The sequence below is a fragment of the Haliotis rubra genome, unplaced genomic scaffold (genome assembly GCF_003918875.1).
Source record: "Haliotis rubra isolate DU_JTF1 unplaced genomic scaffold, ASM391887v1 Scf59, whole genome shotgun sequence".
NCBI lineage: Eukaryota > Metazoa > Mollusca > Gastropoda > Lepetellida > Haliotidae > Haliotis > Haliotis rubra.
This window is the reverse complement of record NW_025767290.1, coordinates 1,961,081-1,981,646: the sequence shown is the minus strand read 5'-3', so window position 1 is coordinate 1,981,646 and position 20,566 is coordinate 1,961,081. Positions and strand designations below refer to the sequence as shown.

At 38.1% G+C, this 20,566-nt stretch overlaps 1 protein-coding gene across 1 annotated transcript in view; it reads right to left on the bottom strand.

The window, feature by feature from the left end:
* Positions 1-20,566, bottom strand: part of LOC124255025 — a 161,389-nt gene that overhangs the window by 135,074 nt on the left and 5,749 nt on the right. The window contains exon 2 of the mRNA XM_046688861.1: positions 1,031-1,196. Coding sequence (XP_046544817.1) covers positions 1,031-1,196 — 166 coding nt within the window. The remainder of the gene's footprint in view (positions 1-1,030; positions 1,197-20,566) is intronic.

Sequence of the window (20,566 nt, the reverse complement as noted above, 5' to 3'; positions counted from 1 at the left end):
GTACTATTTTTGCTTCTGAAATGCAAATGGTATGGAGCACCCATCTGGGTTTTTGCAGGTGGTGGGGGACCAGGATTTTGGTTTGAGAACAGTGTTTTTATAAAAGTTAGAAGTTCAGTTAATTTTCCAACATAACCAGGTGCTCGATTTTCCCCACATAATTTAATAAAGTGAGCTGTACTCTTTAGATACTAGTCTACAAGAAAAAGCCACATTATTGCTTGGGATGATGATGATGATGATGATGATGATGATGATGTTTTGTTTTCAGTAATCAGTAAATTGCAAAATATCAGTTTGGTTGAAGGGATCTTTAAGAAAGTTGCTGACTAAGTGTCATTGTGGATTTGTGCATATCTTCTTGCTAGTCCATTGAATCCACACACACAGTGCTCTCAGCAATAAGAGTGCATATGGCTTTGAAGCCTGAATCTGGAAGCACACATGCATACACAGGTGTTGTCTGTAGTCTGTAGATGATACTCTGTGACGTCTGTCCTTTGCGGTAGCGAGACGTTGTCGTCTGTCTTCGTCAAAGGCAGCTGTTGCTTTATAGCGACCTCCATGCAGATCTGTCCGTAGTAGAGGCTCGTGTGACTGGATACCTTCCATTTGGGGTTGTTCTTCAGAGATTCCTTAAGTCTCAGTTTGGCTTTCATCACCTGCATGGGCCTTCCTTGAACTCACGGCACAAAAATTGTCTGTTGTCATCCATTCTGTTGATATGGCCAGTCAAGCAAAGCTGACCCTTCAGCAGACTCTGTCCAGCACCTTTCAGTTTATAACTATGTCCTGCCAGGAAATTATCATGATCATGCCCAGCAGCCTTGTGTGGAACTGCTCCAGCTGCAAGATGTGCCTTCGATATAAGGTCTATGGTAGAGCAGTGAAGAAAGGAGAGCTTGAGTTTTGCACACAGTCTAAAGCCTTTCTGTTGGAGAACATGCACCTTTAGTCTTCCAAGTTCTTGACTGGCTCTCTTAATCTTGGATGTGATCCATCCATCCAGTATTCCATCTACAGAGATTACGCTGCCCTGGTACTCCATTGATGGCAATGGTTGGCTGCAACTGTTGAGTCTGCTTGGACCAGGAACTCCAGGTTTCCTCGTGTGATTGTCAGTCCAAACAGTGAGGATGCTGCTGCAAAATGGTCAACAATGATTCGTTCCCCTGTTGTGCCAATAGGGCAGTTCTCTGGAAATAGAACTTCACATATGAGCTTCTCTACAGTCTTGCAGGGATTTATGGGACGCAAATTTCTGTGTCCTATACGCATAAATATTGACAATGGAGGCAAAACAAAATATTAGCGTGTCCACAGAGACGCAGAAAAAGCCCAAATACTTTTTTGTAAAAATTCCAATCAAGTAACAAGAAGTTATCACTGAGTTTACAACAGGCTGGGTTATGGTATCATTTGCAATTTAATTACTGTAACAATGTGATGATTATGATACACAATACAATAACAGTAATAATAATAATAATATTTAAGTGTCTTGGACCCCCATTTTGTTGTCCTAGATCCCTGAAAATTAAGATTATGAGTCTAAGGGACCCTCATATACAGGACTCAAGGTATATCCATGGTCTTGGTTCTAGCAGAGGTGCACACAATAGGAGATAAAATAATGAAATAATAGTAGTTATTTATGGGATGATTTAGAAAGCTTGTTTAATCTTTGTAAAACAGCAAGTCAACATGCGTCTGTTGTTTGAAGGTTTAAGTTCTATCAAAAACTATGGGGATTCCAGGCTGTAGTAGGTCCCAGCAAGCACTGCTTCAATGTCATGGATTGGCTGTATTTAAGAACTGTGATTCTGCTGAGACTGATGACAAACTTCATGTATTGTTTGATTGTACTTTCCCATTTTTATAATGATAATCAGCAATCAATGGTCAAAAGACTAAATTCAAGGAATGTAAACAATATTCACTCCAGCTTTGTGTCATAAACATGTTCTTTTTATTTAAAACCTAGCTTAAATAATTCTTGCAACAATCTGCAATCAATTATTTTGTCACTCAATTTGGACTGTGGGCCATTTGGCCTTACTGCTGACTATAATATCTGTGTGAATGGCTTGTCAGACTTGGTGACTTGGTTGGCCGTCATTGTGACCCAATCGTTTGGATAGTTGCTCATGATATCAATCATTAGAATGGCTGGCACAGTTTAAAGCAGGTCAACCGCTTCAAAGGTTTCATATTCCTGAGACCGGCATTTAACAACAAATATACAAGCAGATTATTGGCAAGAGTTTCACATTTGCAAAAAGCAGACGTGTCAATCATAGACTGGGAGTAAGGGAGGTAACTCTCAGTACTGCCTGAAGTGGGAGTCATGTGTGTCTTTAAGCAGACTGTACTTTAGATCAAAGCAAATTAATAATATAATTTTCAAATTATTTTTCATTGTCAATCAATATTATTAACAGTGAAGCATACATGATATTGTTCATATTGTAACTTATCAATATATTGCCAAAGGGATATGGACAGTTGCATGTAATGATAGTATAATCGGTCATTACCCTCACTAGCAGCTTTGTATGATGGGGTACCCTTATGTCCTGAAGACTTTGAGCCGTGATCTAACCAATATTCAATAAATGGACAGTTCCTGGAGACAAATACCAGTACACATTGATTAGGACCTTGATGAAAACCTAGAAAAACAAAACATTTGTTTCATCTTGCATAGGATCAGTGTAGCAATTCTAAAGATCAAAGATTCAAGTCCAATAAGGTCGTTTGCACTGTAGAATGAGGTATTGCCAGTATGGATTGGATGCAGAGATCAGATCAGATTCCATATGTTGTGTTTCAAAGAGCATCGAAAGACTGGTTCTCGAAAGTTCTTTGATCAAGGGAGGAGCGGCGGGCTAGCCGAGTGGTTAAAGTGTTGGTTTGTCATGTTGAAGTCCTGGGTTCGATTTCCCACATGGGTACAATGTGATGCCCATTTCTGGTGTCCCCCCGCAGCGATTTTGCTGAAATATTGCTAAAATGGGTGTAAACCCCAACTCACTCACTCACTCAGTGACCACACATGATGTCTGATACACATCCATAATTTGTACTTGTGGATTTTGGCAAAATGTTTGACTGGCCTTTGCATGTGTTTATGATGGGTACCACAGGCAGATGAGGATACATTCTTTTAGCGAACAACTTGTGTCATCACTATTTCATACATGACATGCTTATGATAAAATCAGAAATGGGGTACTACATGGGGATTTATTTAATTCATTCAGTGTGTCTTCAACTCTATCATACTCTTGAAACAAGGTGTGAGAAACTTGTCCTCCAAGTCCAGGAGTCTCATTCTGCCATGATGACATGTTGACATTGATGAGGAAGCGACTTTGGGCAGGTGAAGTACAAAATATATAAACACAATGTCAGATGTCTTGACAGTTTCATATTGTCTCTTTCACAAGAATAGATGTAGTCAAAAAGTAGACCATGATGTTATATATTTGTTGTTTCATGTGACAGACAGCAATATTCCAGTGTCACAGCGACCTGAAAATCAAGTCTCCCAAGTCATACATGTCCCAGATACTGCAAGCATGTTTAAGGCACTGCATATGTGTTTCAGTGACTGCATCCATTGTTAATTCACTGCATGTGTGTTCAAGTGACTGCATTCATGTTCAAGGCATTGATGTATATTTTAGTGGATGTTTGTTCATTAGACTGTGCACATTAATGATAAAGGCACTGCATGCACTTTCTAGTGACTCCATTCAAATTCCAGTGACTGCATGCATGCTCTAGACCCTGCAATGTCCTTCTGATTGCATGCATGTTTTTTGATCCTGCATTGTTCTTGGGACTGCATGCATTTTATAGGCACTGTGATGTTCTTGTAACTGCATGCATGTTCTTGACCCTGCACACATGTTTTTATGACTGCATGCATGTTCTCGACCCTGCAAACTCATTCTTATGACTGCATGCATGTTCTCGACCCTGCACACACATTCTTATGACTGCATGCATGTTCTCGACCCTGCACACACATTCTTATGACTGCATGCATGTTCTAGGCCCTGCACACTCATTCTTATGACTGCATGCATGTTCTCGACCCTGCACACACATTCTTATGACTGCATGCATGTTCTAGGCCCTGCAGTGTTCTTGTGACTTCATGCATGTTCTAAACCGACCATGTTCCAGGGACTGCTAGCCTCCTAGAGAGCCTCCTCAACTCTGGTCACCTCTGTTAGACACTTGAGACAAAAGGGTGTGCAGGGATCAGTGATGGTTGTAAGCTGTCTGGCTGAAGACAGTCCTGTCTGTAGTAAACCTTTACTGTCAATTACATATCGTCTCCAGATTTCATCACATGCGTTATTGCTGCTTTGAAACCAGTCTGGGGATTATTTCAAGTCATGACCGGAATATGATGAATCTGCTGAACTGAAGTTTCTTAAGAACGTCTCCGAATTATCTTGTCTTTTATCCTGTGGGTGATTGACAAGAGACAATCGGGAATGGTCATTGAAACCAGCCCAGAAGCCCAGGATGTCCCTGAGTAGAAACACACAGCTGTGTGAACATTTGTTTTATGAAGTTCCAGGGGTGGTTTCTGTTTGATTATGTTTTGAAAGAATTCAAAGGTTTGCCCCAAAGGTTGGAAAATTATCCCATCTTGTTTGTTGTCCAATGCCACATTCAACAATATTCTAGCTGTATGACGTCGGCCTGTAAATGATCAATCCTGAACCAGACAATCCAGTGATTGATACTCAGAGCAACAAACATGCAAGATGACACACATTAAACCAAGACACGAAGCCTGGTCACACAACTCATTTGACCTTATTTTCAAGGTCACCACGGCACTTTGACCACTTTTCAAACTCTTGTTAACGTGATATCTCATGCACTGTTGTACCCAGTGTCTTCAAATTTGGTGACAACCTACATTGGGGGATTACGCAGACACCAGTTTATCTTTTCTGACCTTGACCTTATTTTCAAGGTCACCACAACACTTTGACCACTTTTCAAACTCTTCTTAGCGTGATATCTCATGCACTGTTGTACCCAGTGTCTTCAAATTTGGTGACAGTTTACATTGGGGGATTATGCAGACACCAGTTGATTTTGGGTGACCTTGGCCTTATCTTCAAGGTCACCACGACACTTTTCACACTTTTAACTCTTGTTAACGCGATATCTCATGGACTGTTGTACCCAGTGTCTTCAAATTTGGTGACAGTTTACATTGGGGATTTCACAGACACCAGTGTATTTAGGTGACCTTGACCTTATTTTCAAGGTCACCACGACACTTTGAACACTTTTCAAACTCTTCTTAACATGGCATCTCATGGACTGTTGTACCCAATGTCTTCAAATTTGGTGACAGCATACATTGGGGGATTATGCAGACACCAGTTGATTTTGGGTGACCTTGGCCTTATCTTCAAGGTCACCACGACACTTTTCACACTTTTAACTCTTGTTAACGCGATATCTCATGGACTGTTGTACCCAATGTCTTCAAATTTGGTGACAGTTTACATTGGGGTATTACACAGACACCAGTTTATTTGGGTGACCTTGACCTTATCTTCAAGGTCACCACAATACTTTGACTGCTTTTTAAAGGCGATATCTCATAAAACATTGCACCCAATGTTTTCAAGTATGTTCACAGCCTACATCGGGTGATTACGCAGACACCAGTCATGTCAGGCATCTTGTATGTGACCCAAAAATAAAAAGTAAATATAGATATTCCATTCTTTAGCGGCGGGGGACATTGCCATATCAGTGGCAAACACTTGTCGCCTCTTGAAACCAGCACACATTGCTGGGCAACGATTCTAACTCCCATCAGGGTTTGGTGAAACATATTTTTCATCCTCTTCTGTTATTGTTGTGTACTTTATCAGTGATTGTCAAACAAGTAGTCACTTCCATGTAGGAGACCCATAATGACACATAATGTCCAGTGTGCAGGTACAAATGAATATATGGACCCTCAAAAGTTCACCAGGGAGATGGTTCTATGACAAATGAGCACAAATGCCATAAAATAATAAATAATTTAAAGTTTAAAATATAATTATAGCAGGGTGTGGAGTCATCCATGACATTATTACCTTGTCAGACACCTGATGGGGTTAACCTGTTTGGTCATGTGGACAAGGTGTCCAACCGTGGATCAGATGGTCTGTGGTTCAGATCCCATCACAGGACACAGACATTTTATGGCCTCAACTGATAAAACACAATGTTTTATAGATGTGATATTCTTATTTCTTAAGTCAGTTTCCAAATAAGGTTCTATTTATCAAGTAAACTATTCTTGTTCCAGTGGGTCCAGATTTAACATAAAACAACTAAAATTCCAATCAGATGTGAGATGTCGCATTATTATCGTAAAAGATGAAAGTGAAATGTCATCCAAAAATTGTTTATCATGATTGTGTGGAAATCTGATAACATTTTTAAAAACCCCCAGATCTGATAACTCTACAACACTTGGTATTTGAAAAAAAATAATTTTAGTAATGAAACGAAAACAGAAGGTGCTCTCCCTTCTTTTGCTGATGACAGACTGACTATCTTTATTCTCATGAAGATGATTGTACATTTTTTATTCAACTTGACAACTTAAATGCCATTGAGGTTTTTTCGCTGACTAAAAAAATAAAGACCTTTAACTAAAAGCCTTTAACTATTCATTATTCATCTGCTGTGATACACCCATCATGCTGCAGAGCACTTTGGAAGGAATCTTCTCGGAGATTTTGGCAAAATAGCTTTCTAGGTACAGGCACTATCAGTAAGGCTCAAAATACCTATTGCGATTTAAGAAATGTCAGTTGAAAACTAGTCCTGGAAGATAAAGTAAGAGGATATGTTTTGCAGAGTTGCAAGCACACAAGCATGTAGGGATTGATTAAGTTTCATTCTGTGTGGTACCCATGTAGATCAAGGTTAGAACTGGTGTTTAGCAACCCATGCTTGTTGTAAGAAGCGACTAACGGGATTGGGTGGTCGGACTTGCTGACTTGGTTGACACATGTGAACGTATCCCAATTTTGTAGATCTATGCTCATGCTGTTGATCACTGGATTGTCTGTTCCAGACTCAGTTATTTACAGACCGCTGCCATATAGCTGGAATATTGCTGACTTCAGTGTTAAAAAACAAACAAATAAACAAACAACACTTTGTGTCGTGCCACTTTTTCTAAGGTTGACATTTGTTGTCCTTGCTGCTCCTTGGAATAATGTTGCAATATTGTTAAACTTGGCAGAGTCCTCCTGGGTAGCTGACAGACAGAATACGAGAGCAGCTTTGTTCAGCTTTATTCATCCCAGAAACTGTGATGACACAGTGCAATAAAATCAACTTCTGAAAGTTTTGAGTGTTTTTCCTGATGCAATATAATTCCAGAAGTGTACTAAAAACAAGATTAGTCTTAGATAGAATCGAGGCTGTAAGAACGTTTAGGTTAATGTCTTCTTCAGAAGGATGGATGTTATACTCTTTGACATACACTATCACGAATAAACTTTGCAGTAGCTTGTTAACTCAAGCCAGTCTGTCCAGTGTTAATGGTGACTCAGTGCTGGTACAATTGTAAACCTTTTGGATTGTCCTTGTATGTCGTCAGTAAAAGTGATGTTTCAGGTTCAACCACATCACTTTATGTTGCATCCATTTATCAAGTTCAAATTGCACCCCTTTATATTGCATCAGTAAATATTGCTTCCTTTTAATATTGCATCCCTATATATTGCTTCCTTTTAATATTGCATCCCCTTTATATTGCTTCCTTTTAATATTGCATCCCTATATATTGCTTCCTTTTTAATATTGCATCCCCATATATTGCTTCCTCTTCATATTGCATCCTTATATATTGCTTCCTTTTGATATTGCATCCTTATCTATTGCTTCCTCTTCATATTGCATCCTTATATATTGCTACCTTTTAATATTGCATCCCTATATATTGCTTCCTTTTGATATTGCATCCTTATATATTGCTTCCTCTTCATATTGCATCCTTATATATTGCTACCTTTTAATATTGCATCCCTATATATTGCTACCTTTTAATATTGCATCCCTATATATTGCTTCCTATTAATTTTGCATCCTTATATATTGCTTCCTTTTGATATTGCATCCCCATATATTACTTCCTTTTGATATTGCATCCCCATAAATTGCTTCCTTTTAATTTTGCATCCTTATATATTGCTTCCTTTTAATATTGCATCCCCATATATAGCTTCCTTTTCATATTGCATCCTTATATATTGCTTCCTTTTGATATTGCATCCTTATATATTGCTTCCTCTTCACATTGCATCCTTATATATTGCTACCTTTTAATATTGCATCCCTATATATTGCTTCCTTTTGATATTGCATCCTTATATATTGCTTCCTCTTCATATTGCATCCCTATATATTGCTACCTTTTCATATTGCATCCCTATATATTGCTTCCTTTTAATTTTGCATCCCTATGTACTGCTTCCTCATATTGCATCCCTATATATTGCTTCCTCTTCATATTGCATCCTTATATATTGCTTCCTTTTGATATTGCATAACTATATATTGCTTCCTTTTGATATTGCATCCCTATATATTGCTTCCTTTTAATATTGCATCCCTATATATTGCTCTTTTTGTACATTGCATCATTTATATTTCTTCCTTCTTAAATATTGGGTCCCTGTGTATTGCATGGTATATTATGCACACTTTATATTTCATCCCTTTGTTTATACTGCATGTGATAGGAGAGGGATGTGAAAGGAGATGAACGAATGACCCTTCCCTTATGTTGTCAATTTTTTGCATCACCCTCTCAATGTGCATTTTTGTGTTGTCCTCAACTCAAAAGACAAAATAACTTTATATTTTATCATGTAGAGTCCATTTTTTTATTACCTGCCCTCGAGAAGGTCTTATTTTAAGGTTGAGTTTCCTGATTGACCAACCTCTTCACGCACGCACACAAGTGACCTGCCCCCTGTAACGGATCTGTTTGAAGTTTAGTGCAGTCCCTGAATTGCACATTACCTCCAGCAAAAGGATAACGAGTTCAGAAAAAGTATAAATTAAATATAACATTCATGTCTCTCATTCAAAGCTTTTCAAACAATATCATCAATTCTGATTGAAATATCATTTGGCAAAATGAAAAGGTTGACCATGAGATTATGTGAGGATTGCAATCATGCTGAAGATATAATACTGTTCTGGGGACGATGCTATTCATCAGGATCTGTAGAATGGTGCTTACTGGTATTGGGGAGGTTTAATGGACCAGAATGTTGAGGTTGGATGAGAGGTTTCAAATGAGACAAATGCCAGCTTTTCTCAGGTGGAGGTTTAATGAGTTGCATCCTAACTGGCCCCAATGTCACCATTTTGCATTCCAGCATCACCAGTGGACACAATGCTGCACTGGGTTAAATTGTGGTAATTGTGTTATTGAGAAAGCATTCCAGTGTTGTGGTTAATTGACTGCTGCTTGAGCTGTGATCTACCACCGAGTCAGACGGCTCAATCAGCAGACGGCAACATAGTAGCGGAAACCAACAGACTCAATGAAATTGTGATGTACGTATCAAAAGACAATTATCTGAGGAAATTGTAATGATTTCAGCCAACATGGAGGTCATGAGAAGCTGATTAACTCATTGAGGTGATGCCCTCCACGGTTAGGGATCGTGACCACATCCATCTTTCTCTGACGCACTTTCCTTGGATCTAACAGGCTGCAAAAAAACTAATTATCTATTGATTCCATGCTGTTTTCTTGAAAAACTCAACCTCTGCACAGGAATATTACAGTTGTCTCCGCGGGTCTCCAAAGACGAGAGTGATGAAATTGCGAAAAGATTAAAGGATGGAAATTTAGCTAGCCAGAAGCTGTACTGGAGGTGATGATAGGTCTGGAATATAATACCCAGTGACATTGTAATTCGGAGATATCCCGATCCCGAACTCAGCAGGTTAACTTCTATACAAGTCCACATCTGAAGGGTGACTCTTTTCAGACGTTTGATAAATGAAGCCATGTTTGTCTTTCTGGGCGATCTCACTGTCTTGTTATCCAAACTGTTGGTATTATCCTTTGAAGGTTTTCTATTGGGGCGTGAAGTTTAATTCATCATGATTTGAGAAAACTGTTATTTTATGTCCTTTCCTGTTTGACTTGTTGATTGATTATCTGAGAGAAAAGTGATGCTTTTGAGGACTGTTTTCTTTGGATGACATCTGTTTGATAATGGCAGTTGCTTTGTGGAATTTTGTCCCTAATTTCTGCAAGTTGAAATATTTCTCTGGGTGATTCAAAATATGTTGTTCCTGGATTTAATGGTACGCTTCATCTTTTGGAGTGGATTGAAGGCTGTAAATCTCTGATTTGGATGAACATTTCAAGCGATTTATGAACATGTTGTCATGGCTGGCTGTGATAGCTGATGTGTTGATTCACTGTTATATTACCTAAACACGTCTTTGACTGGGGATTCATGCATGCTTCAAGGTCCAGTCTACAAGTAACTCACATAATCAAAGTGATACCTCTCAAGTCTGTACACTGTTATTTCTGAAACCTCTTTAATCTGAACACTATTATTACCCAAACCTCGTAATTCTGAACACTGTTATTACCCAAACCTCTTTAGTCTATGCACTGTTATTACCCAAACCTCTTTAGTCAATACACTGTTATTACCCAAACCTCTTTAGTCTATACACTGTTATTACCCAAACCTCTTTAGTCTATACACTGTTATTACCCAAACCTCTTTAGTCAATACACTGTAATTACCCAAACCTCTTTAGTCTATACACTGTTATTACCCAAACCTCTTTAGTCAATACACTGTTATTACCCAAACCTCTTTAGTTTATACACTGTTATTACCCAAACCTCTTTAATCAATACACTGTTATTACCCAAACCTCTTTAATCAATACACTGTTATTACCCAAACCTCTTTAGTCTATACACTGTTATTACCCAAACCTCTTTAGTCTATACACTGTTATTACCCAAACCTCTTTAGTCTATACACTGTTATTACCCAAACCTCTTTAGTCTATACACTGTTATTACCCAAACCTCTTTAGTCAATACACTGTTATTACCCAAACCTCTTTAGTTTATACACTGTTATTACCCAAACTTCTTTAGTCTTTACACTGTTAACCCCACCATCCAGGTGATTTCATCTTGAAACATTGATATGTTATATAAATATTATAGAATGAGACCACCCAGGAATTGTTAATAAGGAAATCTGTTTATCCATATAACTGGAGGATGTCACTTTCAAGGATATTGCAATCACCTTCACTCGTCCTATTTATGCTATCACCATGCTAGCCCACTGAGATACCATGCCACAGTTTAGCATGGATACCCCACATGGGTACAATATGTGAAGCCCATTTCTGGTGTCCCCCACTGTGATATTGCTGGAGTATTGCTAAAAGCAGCGTAAAACTACACTTACTCACTCGCTCATTAGACTACGGAGTTGGTCCAGTTTCCAACTGCTACCATCCGCATTATTAAGTTCCATTGAAGATTGTACCACTTTGTGAAAATTTGGATCTCCAAATTAGATAATTCATATGATCTTATATTCTTCGCCTAACTTAAGTATTAAATCATGGGCTTATTTTCCTTTGTCTTCATGTATTAGATTCAAGCTAACAGAATATTCAGTGTAAGCAATAACACTTACCACACTGCTGCCTCAGTGTCTCATATCATTGTGATCAGCGGAGCTGGGAAATTGTATATTAGACAATAATTTCATGCATCTTGGTGCAGTGTTCCCATGGAGATTGTGATCAGAATTGTTTCCTGAAAGTATTTGGTCAGAAGGGTGGCTAGATGGATTGGGTAGTCAGACTCGGTGAGCTGGTTGATTGGGTGTCTTTGTACCAAAGTGATGGGTGCATTGCCCATATCAGAGATTAGATTGTCTGGTCCAGATTCATTCATTTACAGATTGTCAAACAGCAGGAATATTGCTGAGTACATATTGGAACACCAAGCCCTAATCCTAACTCAAATATGGGAATTCAGTGCATGGATTTATGACAATGTTGGTTGAGTATGCCAAACAAAATGTGAAGAATATTCTATAGACAGCCATCTGTTTTGACTCTGGTATTGCATTCCACAGAGATGTGACCAATCACCACCATCGGTTGTAGACCCATCAGGAGTTTATACATTAATCTGATATACAAAGGAATCGGATGGGGACGCATGAAAGACTTGTGATATAATCAAATAAGTGGATAAAGTAATCTGTTTTTCATACAATATAGTCGTCTCATGGGACAGGCTGTCATCTTGTGGAAGGGTAACCAGTGTATTACTTACTGTGGGTGAGGAGAAATTGGGTTTAATGTCAGGTTTTACATTGAACAGTGCATGCACTTGTCTGTGTGTCTGTGTCTACTTGTTACTGGTCTGGGCCGAGTTCCTCAAAGCGATCGTAGCGCTACGACAGTCGTAACTCACATACTTTAACATAGACTTATGACTGTTGTAGAGCTACGATCGCTTTGAGGAATGGGGCCCTGGGCCCTGGGCCCTTATTCTTGAAATGTTCGTAGCCCTAAGAATTCTTAACTTTGATCGTAGCCAATGTGTTAAGAATGGGTTTAAGAAGTTCCTAGGGCTATGAACGTTTAGAGAATAGCTAGCCTGGACTATTGCTGGTTTTGTGGATCTAATCCTGTGAGATACCATGCCATAGTTGAAAATGGATGCAGTACAACTCCACAAACACATAATTTGAATACTACAGTTCAGTTCAGTTTATTGTGTTAAGGTCATTTAACTCTTATTACATAGGTGTATATTATACAACTATATTACATTGCACAAGCATCAAATGAATGTAGCACATTACATTTCCATTCCAAATTTAAATACACTATCCATATACTTTGACAGATGGAATACGATACCCATAATTAATTGTCAAAGACTGCAGAGCATATTCCACCTGTCTAAATATACAGATGGTGTATTTAACTAAACATGAAGATTAATTCTTTTGTAAAACTTGCCCTCTTTCTTTCCAATTTCTTTTTCTTTGGGCAAAAATGATGACCTGGTATCATCACTGTTTCATAGTGATTGATAAACATTTGTTCTGTCATCGTATAGCATGGTGACAATCACTGGATTGTCTGGTTCAGACTCGACATCATACAGCTGTAATACTGCTGAAACAAATATATATTCATGATATAGTTAGAATTGTACGATCGACTCTGCTGTTAGCAGATATTCTTTATGGGTGTTGAAAGGGTTTTGTCTCTTCTACTGGCGTAGAGAGGACACAGAAATCCAAACATACTTTCCATCTTCTGGATATTTACAGTAAATGAATACTTCATGTACTTAAGTATTCAAAATGCCGTAAACTAAGACGACAGTGAGAGCATGATAAATAATTGAAGGGACACCAGATTGAAAATGAGATTATACCCAAGCTGCAGCAGACATTGTCTTGAAGCGAGCTTACGGTTCAGGCTCATAACGCCGATCTTTCGACCAAACTGCACGGTTGAGTGGAAACAAAATATCGGCGTTCTGAGACTAGTTTCATTTTGACAATTAATAAAGGATTACGAGGACAATGAAGGATCAACGAGGTTGTAAGAAGAGATTAATCCGGATTAGAGCACACCTAATGAGAAGACAACAGTTTAACAGATTTTAAAGGGTTTTTTGTAAATGATTCACACAAGTAAATACTTGAAATCTTTAACAAATACATCGCATATCCGATGCGTATTCATGATACATATAGTACGCATTTTTGTTCACAGAGATTGATCCACAGATTTTAACCCAAATGCAACAGGTGGAATGCTGAATCAGAGGTGTGGTGGTTCCACTGCGTTCCACTGCGATATGTTCACCTAGTGCGACGAGTTCACCTTATTAAAACATCTAGAGTAGATTATCCGCAACCCTAATTACGCCTAATCAGAACCAAACCTTCAAAGGAAACCGCAGGTCGGCGTCCTGAGACTAGTCGAAAATCGAAAGGTCCGGGTCCTGAGACGACACCGAGCTTACTAGTGGTTGATTACTGATCTAACTGGGAGCCAATCAGAATGGAGGAAGCTTTAACTCCGAGAAAGTATTCTGACTCTGAACCAACAGACAGGGGAACAATTAGTACCATCTCCAGTTAATTAATTACAAATTACAATTAATTACAATTACACTCATAATAAACTGAGGAATATAACAAACTGTTTGTCAATTTCACTTGCCGTGTATTTTAGTTGAGATGGGTATACTGAACTACTTTATAAAGAGCTAAAATTTGCAGTCCCTTTGAGTTTTTTTGTAACGATTGGTTACTGTGTTTACAAAGTTTTGGGTGTCACTGCCTCGGATCAAACCAGAGACCTTCCACTATCAATGCAGATGCTCTATCAATTAGAGGTGAGGTGAGGTGAAATTGGGTTTAACGTCGTGCTTGAGAATATTTCGCTCATATGACGACGTGCATGCGTGTGTATGTGTATGTGCGGCTGCTTGTACTAGCCCAGACTAAAGCTGGTTTTATAGTGCTAGCCCACTGAGATACCATGCCGCAGTGAAGCATGAATACCCCACTCAGACACAGTATACTGACTCCGAGCCGACCAGTCCTTGTTGTACCCATTAATGCCGAGCGCCAGACAGAGACCAACAAGTACCATATTTTAACGTCTTTTGGTATGACGCGGTCGGGGATCGAACCCGCGACCTTCCGCTCTCCGGGCGGACGCTCTAACCACTACACCACGGAGGCGGTCCTATCAATTAGAGGGGCGATTGGGTAGCCTAGTGGTTAACGCGTTTGCTCGTCACGCCAAAGACCGGGTTCGATTTCCCACATGGTTACAATGTATGAAGCCTATTATATTGCTGGAATATTGCTAAAAGCAGCATAAAACTAAATTCACTCACTCACTATCCATTAGACCATTGAAGCAGTCAATTTAGTGGAATGTATATTTTGGTGATATCAGGCTCTGATAAAGATAGCACTGTGGACCATGTCATGATCTATGTCAGTGTAGGGATAAGGGATATAGCACCCTTGACAGGATCAGTATCCCACGTGTGACCTTCCCAAGGGTCCTATTGATGATAGATGATATAACAAGTCGATAGGTACAAGGTGCTGACTCAGCTGTTTAAGTGCCAATAAGCTGGTTGGATAAAATGCCATAACTGACCTTTTGGTTGTCCTTTTTAATGATTTAGCAGTGGGTTTGTGTTTACTGTGACTGAATCATATTTCATGTCATGTTGAAAATTCCATAGTGAATTCACTTAAGTGGAAAGAAACAAATGCAGAACATTTCAGTGGCTTAGTCAAGTTTTATGCAGTTTTGAACTATAAGAACATGTTTTCATGATGGAAACTAGGTCAAGGTGTTCATCTTACATAAACAGGTTTTTAAAACTTCAAAATTCATATTCATTTTGTACTTGGTAATGGTTTAGCAAACAATCTACGGCAAGAAATGATGTGTAGAGACATGACATCTTTACGCCATTAGAGCTTTTACATAATATTAAAACGGTGAAAAATGCTCCCTTATTCAGTGTTTCTTCAACATGGGAATGTGACATTTCCTCTGCTGAAACTGTTGTTGTTTGTCGGAGAGCAGGGTTGTTTTCCAAAAAGTATTTCAATGAAAGATGTGAGTTAGTTACTTGGGTTAACGTCAATTGAGACATTATTGAAGTTGTCTGAAGTGGTGCAGGTGCTGACAAACCTAGAGTCAGGGCACACCTAGAGTCAGGGCACAGCTAGAGTCAGGACAAACCTAGAGTCAGGGCAAACCTAGAGTCAGGGCACACCTAGAGTCAGGACAAACCTAGAGTCAGGGCACACCTAGAGTCAGGACAAACCTAGAGTCAGGGCAAACCTAGAGTCAGGGCAAACCTAGAGTCAGGGCACACCTAGAGTCAGGGCACACCTAGAGTCAGGGCCTAGAGTCCAAACCTAGAGTCAGGACAAACCTAGAGTCAGGACAAACCTAGAGTCAGGGCACACCTAGAGTCAGGACAAACCTAGAGTCAGGGCACACCTAGAGTCAGGACAAACCTAGAGTCAGGGCACACCTAGAGTCAGGACAAACCTAGAGTCAGGGCACACCTAGAGTCAGGACAAACCTCAGGGCACACCTAGAGTCAGGGCACACCTAGAGTCAGGAGTCAAAAGGGCACACCTAGAGTCAGGGCACACCTAGAGTCAGGACAAACCTAGAGTCAAGGGACACCTAGAGTCAGGGCACCTAGAGTCAGGGCAAACCTAGAGTCAGGGCAAACCTAGAGTCAGGGCAAACCTAGAGTCAGAGCACACCTAGAGTAAGGGCAAACCAGCATCACACCCATGGTGACAGGATGTGCAACAGATGCAAATCTGTACCTATGAAGATCCGGGTTAGAATTGATCTTCAGTGACCCACACTTGTCTTAAAAGGTGGCTAACAGGATCGGGTGGTCAGGCTCGCTGACTTGGTTGATACCTGTCATTGTATCCTAGTAGATCCATGCTCATACTGTTGATCACTGGATTGCCCGGTCCAGACTTGATTGTTTACACACCGCATCAAATAGCTGGAATATTGCTGAGTGCGTCATTAAACAACAACAAAACCAACAAGTACAAGACCAGAGTTAGATTTGTTTTGAATGTTATCTGATACAGTCATTTATAATCATATATAATGGTACAGAACTGAACTCAGTAGCTTCTAGATAAACATCTTTGGTGCAAAATGTTTTTGACTCAGCAATATCATCATTGTACAGCTATTACCAGTGTGATGTTTATGTATTTAGTTTTAACAAATTTTGACAAAGTTGAGGTGAGCTACAGAGCCTTCTGCATAGTGTGGTGGTTCATCTGGCTGTAGTATATGTACTATATAAGGCATCATATGATTGCCACTTGTAAATGCGACCTAACTCAAGTAGATCTCCATTTAGTGGTTTGTTGACGATAAGCTTGACAACCAGTTTATACATTGATTCCAAGGTGGTGCTTTATAAGAACCATGACGATAAGCTTGACAACCAGTTTATACATTGATTCCAAGGTGGTGCTTTATATGAACCATGACGTTATATGAACCATGACGATAAGCTTGACAACCAGTTTATACATTGATTCCAAGGTGGTGCTTTATATGAACCATGACGATAAGCTTGACAACCAGTTTATACATTGATTCCAAGGTGGTGCTTTATAAGAACCATGACGATAAGCTTGACAACCAGTTTATACATTGATTCCAAGGTGGTGCTTTATATGAACCATGACGATAAGCTTGACAACCAGTTTATACATTGATTCCAAGGTGGTGCTTTATAAGAACCATGACGATAAGCTTGACAACCAGTTTATACATTGATTCCAAGGTGGTGCTTTATATGAACCATGACGATAAGCTTGACAACCAGTTTATACATTGATTCCAAGGTGGTGCTTTATAAGAACCATGACGATAAGCTTGACAACCAGTTTATACATTGATTCCAAGGTGGTGCTTTATAAGAACCATGACGATAAGCTTGACAACCAGTTTATACATTGATTCCAAGGTGGTGCTTTATATGAACCATGACGATAAGCTTGACAACCAGTTTATACATTGATTCCAAGGTGGTGCTTTATAAGAACCATGACGATAAGCTTGACAACCAGTTTATACATTGATTCCAAGGTGGTGCTTTATAGAACCATGACCATCATCAGGTTTTCAGTTTATGCTGTTCGGTTTATTGCTTTTCTGTAACCCAGTTTCCTTTATCATTCACATCATCCTTTATCATACAACAGTATACTTTATCATTCACATCATTCTACATCATACAACAGTATACTTTATCATTCACATCATTCTATATCATACAACAGTATACTTTATCATTCACATCATTCTATATCATACAACAGTATACTTTATCATTCACATCATTCTATATCATACAACAGTATACTTTATCATTCACATCATTCTACATCATACAACAGTATACTTTATCATTCACACCATTCTATATCATACAACAGTATACTTTATCATGCTATATCATTCTATATCATACAACAGTATACTTTATATCATATCATCATCATCATCATATATACATTTGTATAGCGCCGATATCCAGCTCCGCTCAGCTGCTCAAAGGCGCTTTGTTTTTCCCTCGTTCACTGGATGTCAATCTCAACGGCACATCGTATTGTCAATCTCAACTCCCTGGGGAGCATACAAACTCTTTATCATTCACATCATTCTACATCATACAACAGTATACTTTATCATTCACATCATTCTACATCATACAACAGTATACTTTATCATTCACACCATTCTATTTCATACAACAGTATACTTTATCATTCACATCATTCTATATCATACAACAGTATACTTTACCATTCACATCATTCTATATCATACAACAGTATACTTTATCATTCACACCATTCTATATCATACAACAGTATACTTTATCATTCACATCATTCTATATCATACAACAGTATACTTTATCATTCACATCATTCTATATCATACAACAGTATACTTTATCGTTCACATCATTCTACATCATACAACAGTATACTTTATCATTCACATCAGTCTACATCATACAACAGTATACTTTATCATTCACATCATTCTATATGATACAACAGTATACTTTATCATTCACATCATTCTATATGATACAACAGTATACTTTATCATTCACATCATTCTATATCATACAACAGTATACTTTATCATGCTACATCATTCTTTATCCTACAACAGTATACTTTATCATTCACATCATTCTATATCACACAACAGTATACTTTATCATTCACATCATTCTATATCATACAACAGTATACTTTATCATGCTACATCATCCTTTATCCTACAACAGTATACTTTATCATTCACATCATTCTATATCATACAACAGTAAACTTTATCATGCTATATCATTCTATATCATACAACAGTATACTTTATATCATATCATCATCATCATCATATATACATTTGTATAGCGCCGATATCCAGCTCCGCTCAGCTGCTCAAAGGCGCTTTGTTTTTCCCTCGTTCACTGGATGTCAATCTCAACGGCACATCGTATTGTCAATCTCAACTCCCTGGGGAGCATACAAACTCTTTATCATTCACATCATTCTACATCATACAACAGTATACTTTATCATTCACATCATTCTACATCATACAACAGTATACTTTATCATTCACACCATTCTATATCATACAACAGTATACTTTATCATTCACATCATTCTATATCATACAACAGTATACTTTATCATTCACATCATTCTATATCATACAACAGTATACTTTATCATTCACACCATTCTATATCATACAACAGTATACTTTATCATTCACATCATTCTATATCATACAACAGTATACTTTATCATTCACATCATTCTATATCATACAACAGTATACTTTATCGTTCACATCATTCTACATCATACAACAGTATACTTTATCATTCACATCAGTCTTCATCATACAACAGTATACTTTATCATTCACATCATTCTATATCATACAACAGTATACTTTATCATTCACATCATTCTATATGATACAACAGTATACTTTATCATTCACATCATTCTATATCATACAACAGTATACTTTATCATGCTACATCATCCTTTATCCTACAACAGTATACTTTATCATTTACATCATTCTACATCATATAGTAGTATACTTTATCATGCTACAACATCCTCTATCCCACAACAGTATACTTTATCATTCACATCATTCTATATCATACAACAGTATACTTTATCATGCTACAACATCCTTTATCCTACAACAGTATACTTTATCATTCACATTATTATATATCATACAACAGTATACTTTATCATGCTACATCCTTTATCATACAACAGTATACTTTATCATTTACATCATTCTACATCATATAATAGTATACTTTATCATGCTACAACATCCTTTATCCTACAACAGTATACTTTATCATTCACATCATTCTACATCATATAATAGTATACTTTATCATGCTACAACATCCTTTATCCCACAACAGTATACTTTATCATTCACATCATTCTATATCATACAACAGTATACTTTATCATGCTTCAACATCCTTTATCCTACAACAGTATACTTTATCATTCACACCATTCTATATCATACAGTAGTATACTTTATCATGCTACATCATCCTTTATCCCACAACAGTATACTTTAGCATTCACATCATTGTACATCATATAATAGTATACTTTATCATGCTACAACATCCTTTATCCCACAACAGTATACTTTATCATTCACATCATTCTATATCATACAACAGTATACTTTATCATGCTACATCATCCTTTATCCTACAACAGTATACTTTATCATTTACATCATTCTACATCATATAATAGTATACTTTATCATGCTACAA